The sequence below is a fragment of the Myxocyprinus asiaticus genome, chromosome 17, assembly GCF_019703515.2.
Source record: "Myxocyprinus asiaticus isolate MX2 ecotype Aquarium Trade chromosome 17, UBuf_Myxa_2, whole genome shotgun sequence".
NCBI classification, from domain to species: Eukaryota; Metazoa; Chordata; class Actinopteri; order Cypriniformes; family Catostomidae; genus Myxocyprinus; species Myxocyprinus asiaticus.
In genome coordinates this window covers 29,881,937-29,900,145 of record NC_059360.1, presented here as the reverse complement: position 1 = coordinate 29,900,145, position 18,209 = coordinate 29,881,937, and the positions used below count along the sequence as shown (strand labels likewise).

At 35.7% G+C, this 18,209-nt stretch overlaps 1 protein-coding gene across 2 annotated transcripts in view; it reads left to right on the top strand.

The window, feature by feature from the left end:
- Positions 1-18,209, top strand: part of LOC127454823 (uncharacterized) — a 65,710-nt gene that overhangs the window by 22,065 nt on the left and 25,436 nt on the right. The window contains exon 2 of one of the 2 annotated variants that reach the window (XM_051722272.1): positions 7,467-7,614. In XM_051722272.1, the coding sequence (XP_051578232.1) occupies positions 7,467-7,614 (148 nt within the window). Of the gene's footprint in view, positions 1-7,466; positions 7,615-10,967; positions 11,380-18,209 lie in introns of those variants that run through there. The other variant, XM_051722273.1, reaches the window with a different exon arrangement.

Below are 18,209 nucleotides of genomic sequence, written 5' to 3'. Positions count from 1 at the left end.
TATATTCAGAGCTTGTTCTGAGTTTAAATTTTGCTCAGTGGTGTGTAAATGTCTTTTTTTATATTAATTTGAAAAATGTAGCATTAAAACATTAATAGAACACATAATATTGCTGTTAGACAGCAATACAGTATTGTGTGGTAAAATACTGTGATACTTTGAAATATAATTTCCCCCTATCCTCTAATGTTTTAATCTTGTGCTAGTTTATAATACGTACTGCAGAATATTGCACAAGGGTCATAAAAAAGCTGGCATGTGTCTATCTAAAGCAGCCCAGAACACAACATACACAGAACAGAAAGCACACTTTCTCAGATACATGCAAACAAGAGCATAAAGTGTAAACTTTGTACACAAAGGCATTGGGTTGCATTGTGCACACACTTAAAGTACACCCAAAACCCTTATATCGACATGCACAAGAAACTGATGCAGCACAGGCTACAGTGGTAGGGGGGAATATGGAGGAACATTATTTTGTTGTTTTGAGCCCTGAGGATCTTTCTAACTGAATTGGTCATTATGACTTTTGGGACTTGCAAAGCGAGCATGTCTGGATTAGAAATGTTGCTTTTTTTTGTTTTAGAGCAGAACACACACATTCCTGCTACCTGATCTTGGCCGCGTTATTGTTTTACTAAAGGCGGGTGGTGGGGGTGGGGGTGGGGGGGTCATAATGTCAGTGTAACATAACAGTTAGGTGTGGTCCAATGTGCTTCAAGGGGCTGCAGTCATAGTAAGAGTAGCTTCTGTAGTGGATCTTTGTCCATTTATTTGCTGTAATGAAGTCCCTTAAGTGCATTGTTCTAACAAGCACAAAATGTAGTGATCTGTTCCTCTGCTCTGAGGCCAGTTATTATGGTGTCAAAATTTTTTTCCAGGAGGAAACCCTTTTTACACTTTTTTAATGCACACAGAAACCCCATTGACAAAGAAGTTATTGTTGGCTTTTTGCATGAACTGTTTACAGTATACTGGACTTTAATGCAAGACAGACTTTTTGTGTTGCTTTAAAGGGGTCATGTCATGAGCAATTATTTTCCTTGATATTTTGACACATAAGAGGTCATTCTACTATAAAACCATACTGTAAATTTCAGAACTCAAATCAATCCCCAATGCAATAAAAGCATTTATTGAAAACAAGCTGCAAAAACGCCTTGTTCTCTGCTTCCACGACTTCCCTACGCCACTAGGGGGCTCATTAATTCATGACTGCCTCTACAGCAACAACATCAACGCCTACTTTAAATCATCACAGTCTTGGCCACACCCACTGGCACTCAGTTTGTAAACAGAGAGAGTGCAGCACAGACAGGCTTAGCGTGGCCTACTAACTATTCCTGAACACCAAAGAGGACCCATCTTGACTTTTTGGAATTACTTTTATATAAATATGGGCTAGACAGACATCTTTGACCATTGTCATGTATCTGCATTGGAACCACTTTTAAAAGATGCTATGTCAAGTCTGTAAAGGAGATATAATTCTGTTTCATTCAGCTGAGCTGCATCTTGTTGTTTTAAGCACAAACGCATCCTGGACATGTTCTTGCACCTGTCTGCACTATTTTTAATTATTAGTGGATTTAATCATGCACTAGATGGACATCTTTGACTATTTTAATGCGTTTCCGGCGATGTGCGTCTCAGTGAAGGAGGATACTGTATGTGTGCGCGCCTTGTTTCACTGTTCATTGGACTTTATATGTGTGGGGATTGACTCATATCAGCATGGATTGCTTGTGAACCAGTCATAATATGATTCAAGCTTTGCAAAGGAAATGTTTTTGAAGGATGGGCAGTTAAAAACACTAAAACGTGAGTCAACAGTTTCATTCATGAATATTTAAAATGTCATGACTATTTGATAGTTTATGGTGCTGTTGTGCTTACAGTAAGTGAACAGTTGAATATATTCGGATGCAATGTATTGGATGTGCATTATGTGTAAACCCTGAAATTTTGTTTTATAATGTTATGGATCTTGGTCATTCTCTACTAATTGAGTTTCTAATATGGCTATGTTCAAAGGGCTGCACAATTTTAGACAATCATAACAGTGGGCGTTTACATTAAAGTTTAAAGACACTTAGGCCAAAACCGAGCATTTCAGACAGAGGGCCAGAAACAGGATGGAAAGTGATCATACAGTATATTACTTAATTATGACTGGTTTGGAAAAAACTTTACTAACATTATCAGTGGACCTCAAAGAAGATACTAAAATTATATATAAAAATAGAGCATGTCGTGACCCCTTTAAGCCAAGTAAGGCAGGTTATAGTTTTTAGAGTCTACCTGAGCTGAACTTTTAAGTCAGCAGGATAAAATGACTCATAACCTATCACCTAATTAACTATTAGTTTGAAGACGGTGAAGAGAGCGCTAGACTGGTAAGGGAGATTTTAATCAGGTTAAGCATGTGTAAATATATGTGACTGACAGACAGTTCAATTTGTTCACTAAGAAAGGTGTTCAGATTAGTTGCCAAGAAAGAATGGATGAAACGTTTAGAAACTGTGGTGAAACTGTGTGTAATTCCATAAACAGCTCAGCAGATTTCTACAGCATTCAAATGCCTGTCATTCACAAAGTTCTCACAAAGTTCTTCAGAAATCCAATAAGAGAGGATTTCTGGTGCATACTATGACACACTCTCATCATTATCATTCTGTCAATCACTATCTAAAGAGGCATATGTGTGGAAAAACTGCCACACATGTTTAGATCACGTGTTTAAAGTAGAGCTGTCGTAGTTAACGCGTTAATAACGCGTTAACGCAATATTCCTTTAACACCACTATTTTTTAACGCCGTTAATGCACGTCCTTATATGACCTTTTTAATAAACCATGCATTGACCTTCGTGAAAGCAGATGGTGGGAGACATTATGCTGAGACATGTGCCAAGCATTTTATCAGTGTAGCAAAGCAGGGGAACGTTTAGAATGAAGTAAGCACACAAAAAACACAGAGATAGTGCTCATAACATGATTGCAGCAGCCATTTGAACACCTGCCTTGCACTGCGCAGCAGAGTTTTAGTGCTGGCCAACGTGTCCAGGAATTATAAAATTTGCCGGATAAATTGGAAAAAATCCGCTCATCTCACCTCCAAGCATGCACATTTGAAGCTCTGTTAATTCAGGTATTACATTAAATGACTTCAAATTCTGCTCATAATATCATGTTTGTGCTTAGATTAAATGCAAGTATAATTAAGAGAGCCTACTGATTAATGTGTCATTATACCAGAGTCTCTCCCAAGAAATCCAAACACAAGTGATCAAAAAAAGAAGCATAATATGACCAGTTATAACGGTGTTATCATGAATTAACTTTCCCGTTGAGTTTGTGCATGAATTTCGGGATCTATTCACCTGTTAAAGGAAGAGTTTTAAACTGGCACGCGAGACAGAAATAACGCAGGCTGCTTTTGAACTGTAGAGAAAGTCCTCCGTATCAATTCGATTTTTGAATTTGTCGGACATTTCCATCTTACGGAAACCCTGCTGCACATAGTCTCCAAGGTTCTGTCACAGTATCTCTACATAATAGTGCGTTTAATAGTGCACTAGCCACTGTAGAACAGCAGAAGATGCTGGAACCCTGCAGGTAATCATTTTAGCCCATTTAATCCCACCTAACGGGGTGAAAGGGGTCAAAAGGAGTTGTTGAAGTATTTTACAAAGTTGTCAATTGTAAGTGACAGTGCAGACTTTTTATTTTTCAGCATGAGTGGTGCAAATAGTCATACTGTAGTCCTCTAAACATTATATTTGTTAAAACACCATAAAATGATGCAAACATGTCCTGTCATAATGCACATACAACTATATATATATACACACATATATACATATATACAGTACTGTGCAAACGTCTTAGGCACATTTGTCTTAAGATGGTTATTTATATCTTCAGCTTTAGTTTGTCAATAGGAAAAATACATTTTAGACTCCCAAACATTACTTTTGCAAACAGAAAAGATTAGAATAGAAGAACAAGGTGCTCTGCAAGAGATGGTATTGCCCCCACAGAGCCCCCCACTGAACATCGAGTCAGTCTGGGATTACATGAAGAGACAGAAGCAATTGAGACAGCCTAAATAGATAGAAGAACTGTGGTGAATTCTCCAAGAAGCTTGGAACATCCTATCTGCCAACAACCAAGAAAAACTGTGTCCAGGTGTACCTAGGAGAACTGGGGCTGTTTTAAAGGCAAAGGTGGTCACACAGAATATTGATTTAGCTTGTTTATGTTTACTGGACCTTGTATGATGTTAATTGATAAATGAAGACTATTTATGGCATTATTTTTGAAGACATCCTCGCTATGCAACATTTTTCACAAGTGCCTAAAACTTCTGCACAGTACTGTATATATATATATATATATATATATATATATATATATATATATATATATATATATATATATAATTCAAAATATGTAATACATATACGTATATATTACATATATTACACAATTCTTGTGTCCCAACATTTGCAGCTATGTCTGTGCCTCAAGGGGTGTATGAGTCAGGGAAATGACACGTTATTTCAGTAAATACTTTTAATTTCATTTTAGATAGCTGCAAATTTTAATCACAGTATCAATATTTCATCATGAACGCATCTCTGTTTGCATACAGAATCTGTCATCCCGTAACAGATTTAGTTGGTTGTTGGCCAAAATTACAGAAAATTCAAAGTGAAGTGTGTCAAACAATGCCCTGACGAATTTTTAATACAATCATTTTGCTTTGGAGAATGAGTGCCTTGCTCGTTTTTTACTTGAGTTTGATGTTGACAGCAGCCCCACTCTGCAATGAGCACCTCTCCTTATTGGATTCTTTTTGGATATATTTTTTAAGCCAAGGTAGCAGTCTTCCATTTGGATTCTTAATGAAAAAAGAGAATTTGAAAGACATGTCCTTAACTACTCATGGATATCTGTAATTTCTCTGCAGAAGAATAGAGGACACAAAATCTTAAACTTTGGGCTATTTGAGAAATAAGAGCTTTTATTCTGATACATATCAAAAGATGCTGGCATTACAGCCTGCCAGCTACGGCATCCATAGCCCTGAGATCATGGCTTACCTTACTTACACGCATGTCAGATCATGTATTTCTACTTTTGCCCAGAGGGGACAAACAGTCAGGGAGGAAACAAAAGTTTTAACCATTTTTTTCTGTTTAGGCCTGAGCTAATAAGCTTCCATAATAGCATGAAGCTGTAGATTTGTAATAATATTTTCCTGGATGGTCAAGAGGCCAAATCCAGTGCGTCAGTTCCAATACAAGCAGGAGTAAAGTAGAGCTGTTGGATTTGAGTAAGAATGTAATGTTATTAAGCATTTATGATATGCGGCACACAAACACTTAAATTAATCTGAACCCATTAAACATATTCAGTGTGATGATTCAAGTGTGAACACTGGATTGTGGTCAGATCCACCCAGCTGATCACAAACGCTGCAGGCAAACAATCTCACTGCTCTGAAAAGCTTTCAGTTATTATCCCAAACCTGTCAAAGAACATTTTTGTAATTTTCCCCTGAATGGTGTTCATGTTGTAAAGTGTGATTATGAAGTCTAGACCATCTGGTTCAGAAAACTTCCAGCGTTAACTTGGCACTGTCACTTGCACTCTTAGTGAAATTATAATTGTTTTAAATAATTTTGTTATATACACATGTATAATCTCTAAAAAAAAAAGGGTAGAAAACAATAGAAAAGGTTAGTAAGAGATTTTATCATACTAAAATCATGTTAACACACATACTGCTTACATCTTGTAGCTATATTTTTGAACAGTAAGTATTTTAACATTTATGAATAGGCGCCATTTACTTCCATTGTATGTGCCTCACTGTAACCCAGACTTTTCTATATAATGGGGCGCAGAAACACATTAATTCTTAAAAAGGACTGTGATGTTTCCCAAATGCCTTTTAGTATCTGTGGGGCAACTGGCTAAGCTGAGGTCAAAGGATTCATTTTGCAAGTGAGTCCAAACTCCAAGTGAGCAAAAAGTTTTAAGAGTCTTATGCAACTAAGCAAGGTTTATCTCAGACTGCTCCCTGGTGGTTATGTGTTGAAAAAAAAAAAAAAAAAAGGTTCAGTTGCGCAATACTTGCACAACACATGCAGTAGAATAAGTATGAATGTGTTGACTGCAGGTTCCCTGACAGAAACAGAAAAGCAATGTAAGGAAGTACATTGTATTCTGTGATGTACTGTAATATAGAAACCAGTGTGTGAGATCTTCAATGGTTTTGACATCTGCTGCATTTCCTTTTGAGGCCCTATAGCAGTTCAGTACTCAATGACCAGCTTTGAGTCATACTTAACTTGTTTGCATCTTGTTCAAAGTTAATGTCAAACTATTTTCTGATTTCCCCAGAATGTAGTAACAGTAACAACAGAACCTGTGGTGTTTCTTCTGACTGCAGAAAAAAATTATGGTTTTGAAGTCTGAATTATTAAGACTGGACCATTGTTCTAAGGCCAGTTATTGTGGTGTCAAACTTTCTTCTGGGAGGAAACCCTTTTTACACATACTTGACAATTAGTTTGAAAACTTTAATGCAGCACATAAATAACCTATTCAATGAAGCTATTGTTAGCTGTTGTCAACTCTACCTTATGCACTGTGATGCTAAGAGACAGACCTGTTGCTGTATTATTACAACACCCATTAAAGTGAACAGATAAACCCGCGTTTAAATGATATTTACTACAAACATGAGAGCATGGCACCACATTCTTTGAAACAAAATATACAATGTTTTCACATTCTTTCATTTCAGTATACATTATGTGCATACATATTCTGGTGATAGTCTTCTAGTATATACAGTAGTATATTTCTGAAGGCACTTTATTACATGTAAATGTGTATTGTCCTGTGTGTCTTCCTATTTGGAAATGCCAGTAGCAATGTTCTTTACACTCTACCTCATTTACACTGTCTCTAACCATCTGAAGAAAGAATTCTCATTTTTGCACAAATTCTCATCACCATGTTTGGAAATCTTACCCATTTGTTTTTCATTCCCAAAATGTTTTCCATTTCTCAAAGGTTTTGCATTACAGACAATGCAGGATTTGATGAGAATAATTTATATATCTAGGTTTGTAGCATTAATTTGGGGTGAAAAATTGCTTTTTTGTCATGAAAATAATGACACAGTGCCAAAAACAGGCTTGATTATCTTTATGTAAAATATAATTTCTTAATTTTTCCCTTTTGATTTTGAGGTGAAATGTGACCTACTGAGACATGTTCTTCACAGTTTGAAAATGGTCTCTCAAGACAATACAGAAAAAAAAATACAAACTTTTACAGCCCTCTTGTGGTCTTTTGCACAGATCCTTTACTTCTGTGCAAAACAGGGTATATTAGAGTCATTCTTTCTCCAAGTAGAGTAACAATTGCTTCTCTGTTCTGTAGGAGTTTTGATCAGATGAGCATCCGGACGGATGACTATTTCATGACCGACACCTGCCCCACCCCTGTTCGCTCTCGGACAAACTCAGTGATAAGCCTGGATCGCGCCTCACTTCCAGATCCAACATCTCCAACACGAAAACACAGGAAGGTAAGTGGAAATGTTTTGATCAAGTTATCTGTTTGACTTACTGTAGTCTTTAAGTGGACAGTTGATGTCCACAGGGGGGTGATATGTCTTGTAGTTCTTCAGTGAATTAATTTCATTGGGCATATTCATTTTTAACAGGTCAAGACAATAATACAACAGTAGTATTTACAAATAGTCAAATCTAATTTTTTATATACAGAGAAACAAACTAAAAAGCTAAACCAGAAGAAAAAAACTACCATAGTACAGGCAGATAAAGACAGCTTAAGTAATATACAGTATGTTATATATACACAGGGTGCAAAGTACCAAGACAAAAGAAAATAAAGAAGAAGTGGAACTCATCTTTTGACATTAATTCAAGCTACTATTTCTCTTTCAACCTGTGTCATTAGTTTACTAAAATCTGAGTTGGGAAAAATGGACAAGAAGAGATTCTTTTTTTTTTTTTTCCTGTGTAATATTTATCATTTTGTGCTCAACAAAAAGATCATGATCCTATCTTGATCACATTATTACATTTAGATGTATTTTAAGGAAGAGGAAGTTGACTGTATTTCTTATACAGAGACTTGTTCAGTTTGGCTTTTGGCAGCTGCTGCTCTACTTTCATCAGAGGATCAGATTACACACACAGCTCCCTGTATAATGAGGGATTCATCAGTAATAGACACTGTAACTTGTCTGAAATGTATCCTATATTTAATTTTATATTCATTTTTGGGCTTTTTATTTGTATATGTATACAATACCATATATATTCTGTTCATTATGAAAACATCTCTTGAACAGCTTCAACATTGTCAGATTTACTGCAAACTCAACTCCTTAAAAATCCTGCAGAGGGCAGCACAGGCTGAGGGTTTCAGTGAATGCAGCTCAAGAGAATGAAATAATGCAGTTTCTCCAGTGATATTGATGCAAATATTTATTCCAAGAAAATAAACAGAACATTAAATACAATCTTATAAAAGTGCAGTATATACAATATCTATGTACAAAGATTAAACAATGTGTATATATACAGTATACTATATATATATATATATATATATATTCAGTCCATATAGACAATAATAAAAAATATTAAAGTTTTTTTTTTTTTCTTTTCTATGGTATCCAAGCATAGTCCACTTTAACAATAGATAGACATATGATAAATAATTAGGTGTCTCTTATGAAAAGTTCTTGGAAATGTGAGCTGAGAATGTGATTAGACAATGCAGTTTGACATACTGACGTCAAAGTCACACAGCAGTAAAGTCAAATAAAGTCACCTATGGCAGTGTTAAGGAGGTCTGGCCTCTCTGTTGTCCATGACAAAGAGAAACTTCAAGAATTTATCCCTCTGTGATTAACCTTAAGATGCCAAATAAATAACACACCTTTTGAAAAGGTATTGGCTACATTTAAGGGATATAGCTTGTGGTTTAAGTTACTTGCCATTTAGCAGATGTCAAAGCGATTTATACTTTATTGAATGAATAGTTCTAAAGAGCAATGTGCTGTTCAGTGTCATATTCTTGGCAGTATAGCTAGTGTCCTGTCTATAGAGCAGAATTGGGCTCTCAAAAGAACTCTGCAGTTCATGGGTCGCAGAAGTAATCTACTTGGGATAGAGTCGCAACCATTTGGATATTAACCATTCATGAAATATTTTCAAATTTACAAAGTACATTTTTAGAAAATATCCAACACAGAGTCTTGTTCTGTATACAAATGCACATTATCTGTAGCTACAAAACATTCGCCCTGCAGTCATTTTTACATGCTCAAATGCTTAAACATTATACAATATTTCAAAGTAGGATTTCCTTTTACTTAATACTTCAGATGTTCAATTAATAATAGGGTTAACCCAAACCCTGAGAAAACATGACAGAATGTGTGTTGGTGTGACATGCACATGTGTGACATATAACTAATATTAAGTAACTAACATATACTGTAACTAATGAAGGCTAACCTGAATCACATAAATGATCATGATGTACTGCAGTCATGAAGTAATCAAAGTGTATTTGGTAACACTTTACAATAATGTTCCCTTTGATAACATTAGTTAATGCATCACGTACAGTATCATGAACTAACAATTAAAGGAATATTCCGGGTTCAGTACAAGTTAAGCTTAATCGGCAGCATTTGTGGTGTAATTTTGATTACCACAAAAAATTATTTCAACTCGTCCCTCCATTTCTTTTAAAACAAAAGCAAAAATCGAGGTTACAGAGAGGCACTTGCAATGGAAGTGAATGGAGCCAATTTATGAAGTGTTAAAAGGCAGAAATGTCAAGCTTATAGCTTTAAAAAAGCACTTACATTAATTCTTCTGTTAAAACTTGTGTATTATATGAGCTGTAAATCATTGTTTTTACAGTCGTTTCAGGGTTTTTGGGTTTTCTGCTTTAAGTCATGATGGCAACAAAGTTGTAAAATTGGCTATAACTTTACACAGAAAAGGTTAGTAAGCAATTTTATCACACTAAAATCATGTTAACACACATACTGTTTATGTCTTGTGGCTATACTTTTGAAATAGTGACTATTTCAATGTTTATGGACTGGCCCCATTCACTTCCATTGTAAGTGCCTCACTGTAACCCAGATTTTTCTTTTTTTTTTTCTTTTTTTTTTTTTTTTAAAGAAAGAAAAGAAAACGAGGAACTAGTCGAAATTCATTTTTGAGGTAATCAACATTATGACACAAATGCTGTCGATTGAGTTTAACTCGTATTGAACCCGGAATATTCCTTTAACAATATATTTTTACAGCATTTATTAATCTTGTTTAATATTAGTTTATAAAAATACAATTGTTCATTGTTAGTTCATGTTAGTTCATTGTGCATTTAACTAATGTTAACATACTATACAACATTTAATTAAAAAAATGTATTAGTATATGTTAAAATTAACATTAATCATTATTTATAAATGCTGTAAAAGTATTGTTAATTATTAGTTCATATTAACTAATGTAGTTAACTGATGTTAACAAATGGAACCTTGTAAAGTGTTACCGTGTATTTTAATAAATCTCAATGTTGTTTTGATAGCAATCTCAGTAAAGTGAAACAAATCTTCAGTAAAGATAACCATTTTATTTACATATGCAATACAAAAATGAGTAGACTAATATAAATAGGTAAAGTAAAACACTAATTAGTGTTTTATTTGGAATTATTAATATTAAAACTAAAGGTATTAAATATAGTTACCTATTACAATAGTTACTTATTATTATCTAAAAACAACTATTCATGTAATATTAATGTATCCATTTGTTCTTACTAACGTCCAGTGGTGTGAATGAGAGTCGTGCTGGGGAGAGGAAGGGTGTGGCGTTACGTTCTGGTCGATCTCCCTACTTTCAACGTGGATGAAGAATGTTGTTTAACTTTGCCTGTTACACAACAGCTCTGAAGTGAGCCGACTAACCTGCAGTATTACTGGACCGGTGCCACCAAAGTAAACAGAGCATGATTTAGACTTCTTCAATAAGTTTTTCATTTTTCCGGCTCATGCAGTCTCCGAATGAGCAGACGGTTTCCCGAAATTATTTATATGGATTATAACCGAGGAAAGAACTGGATTAATAACCTGTAGGCTATATGTTTCTTCTCTGTTTTACTGCGGAGAACTTTGGACGGGTTGCAGTGATTTTAATGACCTGAGTTTAGTAGCTACATATGTACGAAAGAAAGCAGGCAAGAAGGAAAACAGAAAAAACGCGATCCTCGTGATCCACAGCTGGATAAAATGGTAAGGAGATTTTTATTTTATTTTATTTTATTTTATTATTTTTTTGTATTGTTTAAACCGGATGTGGGTTTGTTTGGTTGTTGTTGTTTTTTATGGCACTATAAGCTGGTCGAGAGTTTTTGGTTGTGTCTCTTGAACTGTTACTTGACTGCCTATGTGGGGATCATACGCGCGCGCGTTTCTCTTTATCAGCATTTTTGGGCATCATGGGCACGCTCATACTAAAAATGGTGGCGCGTTCATGAGTTGATTTGGAATGTGCTTTTAATGAAACAAAATGCTGTCTAGGAAGGCAGTTTACCAGGTTTTGAGACACTGCCCCTGTCTTAGTTAGTGAGGGCTGGAGGTAGAGTAGGACATGTTTTAGAGAGAGCAGATCTGTCCTGAAAACGCCGAGTAAACCATCTGTTATTAACGGGGAATTGGCCAGGTATGTGGTTAGGTTATGGGCATTTCACTCCCGCTGCTCCTTTTTTTTATGCATTTGGCAAACGTTTTTATTATTGTTGTTGTTGCATCTGCAGTTGAAGTCAGAAGTTTACATACACTTAGGTTGAAGTCATTAAAACATATCACAATTCCAGTGGGTCAGAACTTTACATACACTAAGTTAACTGTGCCTTTAAGCAGCTTGGAAGATTCCAGAAAATGATGTCAAGCCTTTAGACAATGAGCTGATTAGCTTCTGATAGGTGTACTGAATTGGAGGTGTGCCTGTGGATGTTTTTTAAGGTCTACCTTCAAACTAAGTGCCTCTTTGCTTGACATCATGGGAAAATCAAAAGAAATCAGCCAAGGCCTCAGAAAAAAAAAATTGTGGACCTCCACAAGTCAGGTTCATCCTTGGGAGCAATTTCCAAACACCTGAATGTACCACGTTCATCTGTACAATCAATAGTATGCAAATATAAACACCATGGGACCACACAGCCATCATACCGCTCAGGAAGGAGACACATTCTGTCCTCTAGAGATGAGCGTAGTTTGGTGCGAAAAGTGCAAATCAATCCCAGAACAACAGCAAATTACCTTGTGAAGATGCTGGAGGAAACAGGTAGACAAGTATCTATATCCACAGTAAACAAGTAAAACAAGTCCTGTATCAACATAACCTGAAATGCTGCTCGGAAGAAAAAAAAAGAAGAAGAAGCCACTGCTGAAAAACTGCCATAAATAAAAGCCAGACTACAGTTTGCAAGTGCACATGGGGGCAAATATCTTACTTTTTGGAGAAATGTCCTCTGATCTAATGAAACAAAAATTGAACTGTTTGGCCAAAATGACGATCGTTATATTTGGAGGATAAAGGGTGAGATTTGCAAGCCAAAGAACACCATCCCAACCATGAAGCATGGGGGTGGCAGCATCATGTTGTGGGGGTGCTTTGCTGCAGGAGGAACTGGTGCACTTCACAAAATAGATGGAATCATGAGGAAGGAATGTTATGTGGAGATATTGAAGCAACATCTCAAGACATCAGCCAGAAAGTTAAAGCTCAGTCGCAAATGGGTCTTCCAAATGGACAATGACCCCAAGCATGCCTCCAAAGTTGTGGCAAAATGGCTTAAGGACAACAAAGTCAAGATATTGGAGTGGCCATCACAAAGCCCTGACCTCAATCCAAACTGAAAAAGCGTGTGTGAGCAAGGAGGCCTACAAACCTGACATAGTTACACCAGTTCTGTCTGGAGGAATGGGCCAAAATTCCAGCAACTTATTGTGAGAAGCTTGTGGAAGGCTACCCAAAATGTTTGACCCAAGTTAAACAATTTAAAGGCAATGCTACCAAATACTACAAAGTGTATGTAAACTTCTGACCCACTGGGAATGTGATGAAAGAAATAAAAGCTGAAATAAATCATTCTCTCTACTATTATTCTGACATTTCACATTCTTAAAATAAAGTAGTGATCCTAACTGACCTAAGACAGGGAATATTTTCTACAATTAAATGTCAGGACTTGTGAAAAACTGAGTTTAAATGCATTTGGCTAAGGTGTATGTAAACTTTTGACTTCAACTGTAACTGTTTGTCCCCTGAATTTATGCTCTTGTTAACGTAGCGCTACTATTCTCTCACTTGGTGTGTTATTTTTGTGTTATATACAGCCTGATTCTGGTCCGTACTCTTGCTACGTTAAAAAAATTACCATGGCAGCCATTGAGTCCACCAAAATAATATAGTTGCTGCTATTGTTATTAAAGCATACTAAATTAAGAGCCTAAGTATAAGACACTTTCAGAGTCCTTTTTCATTTTATTCTTTTGATGACATTGGTGGCTATTGCCAAGTTCCAACAGTTTTATTGATGTAACAACTGTATCTATATTATTTTGGCAGATATTGTGGTTTCCACAGTACATTTTTGTAAGGGTAATAAATTCTGCAGTACCATTATGAATCTAAAGATATATAATACTTGATAGGGTCTGGTTCTGTGCTGACTTTAATGTTTTGTCTGTGTACTGTACTGATGCATTGTTCCTTTCCAAATGGTAAACGGTTAGAAAGAAATAAGAGAACGGTTAATAATGTTCTTTTTAAAATGACAATTGTCTGTGCTGTGGGTGGGTGATGATGTACTGTGAAAATATCCTGTAATTTCCAGAACTCTCTTCTTCTTCCCAGTCCAAAAAGAACATTTATTGACAACAATCTGCAAAAATTACTCAATCTGAACTTCCACAACTTTCTGTCATCGGACAGATAAATGCATTAACACACAATTGTATATTTAGATGTGACATCCTTTGGGTGATGAGAAACTTGACTCTTAATAAGTTTCACAAGTGGCACTGATCAGATCTTAACAGTTTGTTTGGATTGTTTTTATGATCTTGTCACAATAATATAGACTTTGCAAAGAGACTAGCGTTTCTTAAAGGCACAGCAGCAGATTAATTCTAAGGGTCAAAGACCCCGTTTACATGCACTTAAGAAAACAGTTTATTTCAGGGTTTTTGCAGAAAGTGGCATTCTGAAACTTCATGTAATCGAGAACGCGGGTTTCCTTACGCCACTTAAGGGATTAAGAGAAAGCGGTTAAACACACCTAGGTTTCTCCCGGAGAATGCAGCTTATCTGGCCATGTAAACACATAAGTGGCATTCTCACAGGTTTTTAAAGAGTGCGCACATGCGTGTACAGATGACACACGTCATCGGATGGAGCCGAACAAGAAGTAAACAAAGCAGAAAGACTTCAGCATTTCCGGGAGTACAGTAGAGAAAGCACATACACAGTAAAGTATACTCATTTTTAAACACCAGCGTAAATTATCGACTGTCCCTTACTACCGTGTATATGCGCTCATACATTGGGGGAATACTGGTGTTTTACGTAAGAGAGAAAACCCCACTACTGATGCGCAATTCTGCTGCAGGCCACAACAGAAAGTTAAGGAAACAAACACCGCAACAACTGTGAAATATATGTAAATAAAGCGAAGCAACTGAATAAAATAGCAAAGTCTTTCTCAGATGCCATGTTTGTTATTTACACAAGCGTCGCTTGGGCATTACATTGCTATGGAGAACGCTGCTTTCTCACCAAGCCGCATGTATACACGAGTTAAGAGTATGCTGCTTATGCAGTACATGTAAACAGGAACGCAGCTTTCTTTCAATAAGCCACGCTCTCGCAATACGCTGCTTTCTGGTGTCCATATAAACGCACTCAAAGAGAGAGCTGAAAATTGTCTTGAAAAGCTAAAATATGACTGTTTTTGGCACAATAAAATTGGACCCATATGGGTTGTTTAATGGCTGATGCCGAAATCTAGAGAGCAGGGTGGCCAATATAATGCTGATCAATTTGATATCACACAATTTCATACTTTATGATAGTAAATGACATGTACATAAAAGTGCTACAAATTCAATTAACTTTTATTGAACATATGTACTTAAAATTTCACTCAACTGTAAACATTGTAAAAATAGAAAATAAATATTTAAATCAAATAGATTCAAAATAGTTTATGCATGAAATAAAAACCTAGTTAAAAGTAATGAAGCCATGTTTTCCAGTCTTTTACTATATACAGTAAGCACAAGAGAGAATGATATTAAAGGGATAGAAAATTCTGTCATTGTTTACTCACCTCAGAGTTGCTATAACCCTTTATGATTTTTTTTTTTTCTTAGCACAAAGGGAGAAATTGTGAAAAAATTGTGCTCAGTGATGTCATACAATGGCAGTTTATGGTGACTACCTCTTCAAGCTTCAAAAGAACGCAAAAGTATAATTCAGAAGTCAGAAATTATTCCATGAGACTCATGATTTTTATGAAAGCATACAATAAGGTTTGGTGCATAACAAACTGAAATCGAATGTATTATTTAGTGAAAGTGTTCTTGATCTCCTGTGTGCGTTCATGATAGGGCACGAGAGCAACAGTTCACGCAGCCTCCTCGTGACATTGGGACGTTCAGGTGAAAACTTGTTTGTTTATCTAAAAACTGCCACAGCGATAGCACATCTACATATCTTCACACAAAACAGAGAAAATAACTTACTAAACATCAGTGTTGGGAAACGTTACTTTTAAAAGTAAATCGTTTGAATATTGCATTACACCTTAAAGTAACTTATTTAAAAAGTTATTTTTTATGGAAAGTAAAGAATTACATTTGCGTTACTTTTGAGTTACTTTTTTCTCACAGCGACTTTCTCTTCTGCTATGTTATGCATTCCATACAAATAATCCATGCATTGCATACAAGAGACATTACAGGTTATGCTGGCTACTGTACAACACAAGTCAAAACAACATAGTAAACAAACAGATATTTAGAAAGTAGGTCTTCACATCATATTTATAATAAAGAATCAATAACATGAATATTCATGATTTGTTTTTCCATCAACATTGCAGCCAATATGAATAATGAAGAATAACCTAAAGCAGTAAAGTCCAACACTTGAACCTGCATCATATCTGTCATCATGTGCTGTGCCCATCAACAATGCCAGAGTCAACTTGAGATGTTTTTCAAAAGTCAGGATAAAATTTAGTGGGGAATGCCAACCTAACATGTTCAAGGAAATACTGAAGTGATAAAAGAAAAAAAAAAAAAATATATATATATATATATATAGAGAGAGAGAGAGAGAGAGAGAGAGAGAGGTAGATACACCTTTCCATTTACCGTCAGGCAAGAATCCGTCTAAACATGCAGGTGGAAAATTACTTACACAAATGAAGACATAAAAACAATTATAAATGTAAAAATAATAATTATAATGATGATAATAATCACTGAAATATAAATCATGGTTCGAGGTGAACGTGTTTTTTGTATTATTGCCTCCGTACAAACAGTGCGTCAGACATGCGCATAGACAGCTTTTCTGTCAACTGTTCTTAATAATATAATAAAGTGTGTTTCTTCAAATGCGTGTCTGTGGTAGTGTTCATTTTGTCAGCTATTTTTTAATTTAGTCTTAGTCATGTGTCAAATGTCCTTGTTAATTTTAGTTGACTAAAAGTCTGGGCATTTTAGTCTTATCTTAGTCAAAGAAAACCCTCAGTATTTTATTCTAGTTTTATTCTATGAAAACTGTTGACATTTTAGTCATATTTTAGTCACATTTAGTCACATTTAGACAGATGCAACATCAAGAAATCCAAGTGTTGCACTATAAGTAAATCATTGCTATGATTTTAACTTAAGACAAACCCTGAGTATCCAGAAAAAGAAAACTCTACACAATCAAAACTAGGTGGTATTATACTCACAAAGTAAGTACTTTATGCAGGCATATTACTGCAGACACCTTTATTGAGGTGTGTATTTGTAGGCAATTAGTTTTTATAACATATTCAAATTCGTTTTGATGCCAAATCATATTCATTTTGATGGTAATGTGAAGGACAAATAAACAGCATTGTCACCAAATACATGCCAAATACATAAGTCATTGGTTTATACTCAATCCTACGTTACCTTTGCCGCTCATTTTCAGCTCCTTCACAACAATTTGCTAAACTATTAGCTTAATGAGTTGTTTAGCTATAAAATACAGCCTACATAATACCTTGTCTTAATATAGCTTATTAAGTTGTCTAATATAGTTGTCACTTGTTGTCTTAATATAACAAAAAAAAAAACAACAACCTAACATTACCATCAAGACGTTAACCTACCTCGGTTTCTTTGTGGTTAGCATTCATATCATCTTCTCTTTCTCCCATGTGCAACTGTTGCTGTCATTATTTAACGAACTTTAGGTAATCAGTTAGGTCACTGTGCTTGTTTAGTCCTGATATGCCGCATGCAGCACAGGAAAGGAAACTGCTGCTCATGCCATCCAATGAACAGGATATTTGGATTGTAATTTAGAAAAAAAAAAAAAAACAAGACTACAATATTTTGTCTCCTCTTTTTTTTTTTTTTTTTTTTTTTTCAACAAAAATAAAGAGAGATTTTGGTAAAGATTTTATTTTTAAATGACATTTTAGTCTCGTCTTTTTTCATCAACAATATTGCATGTTGATATAGTCACAGTTAGTGTTTAATGACGTCGGTGCCGTCTCGTCATCGTCTCGTGTTAGTCATGGAAAATAAGGTCGTCAATGAATATTTGTCATATTAATTTGATAATAATAATAGCTTAATAATGGGGGCCTGGGTAGCTCAGTGGTAAAAGACGCTGGCTACCACCCCTGGAGTTCACTAGTTCTAATCCAGGGCGTGCTGAGTGACTCCAGTCAGGCTTCCTAAGCAACAAGTTGGCCCAGTTGCTAGGTTGGGTAGAGTCACGTTAGGTTAACCTCCTCGTGGTCGCTATAATGTGGTTCTCGCTCTCGGTGGGGCGCGGGGAGTTG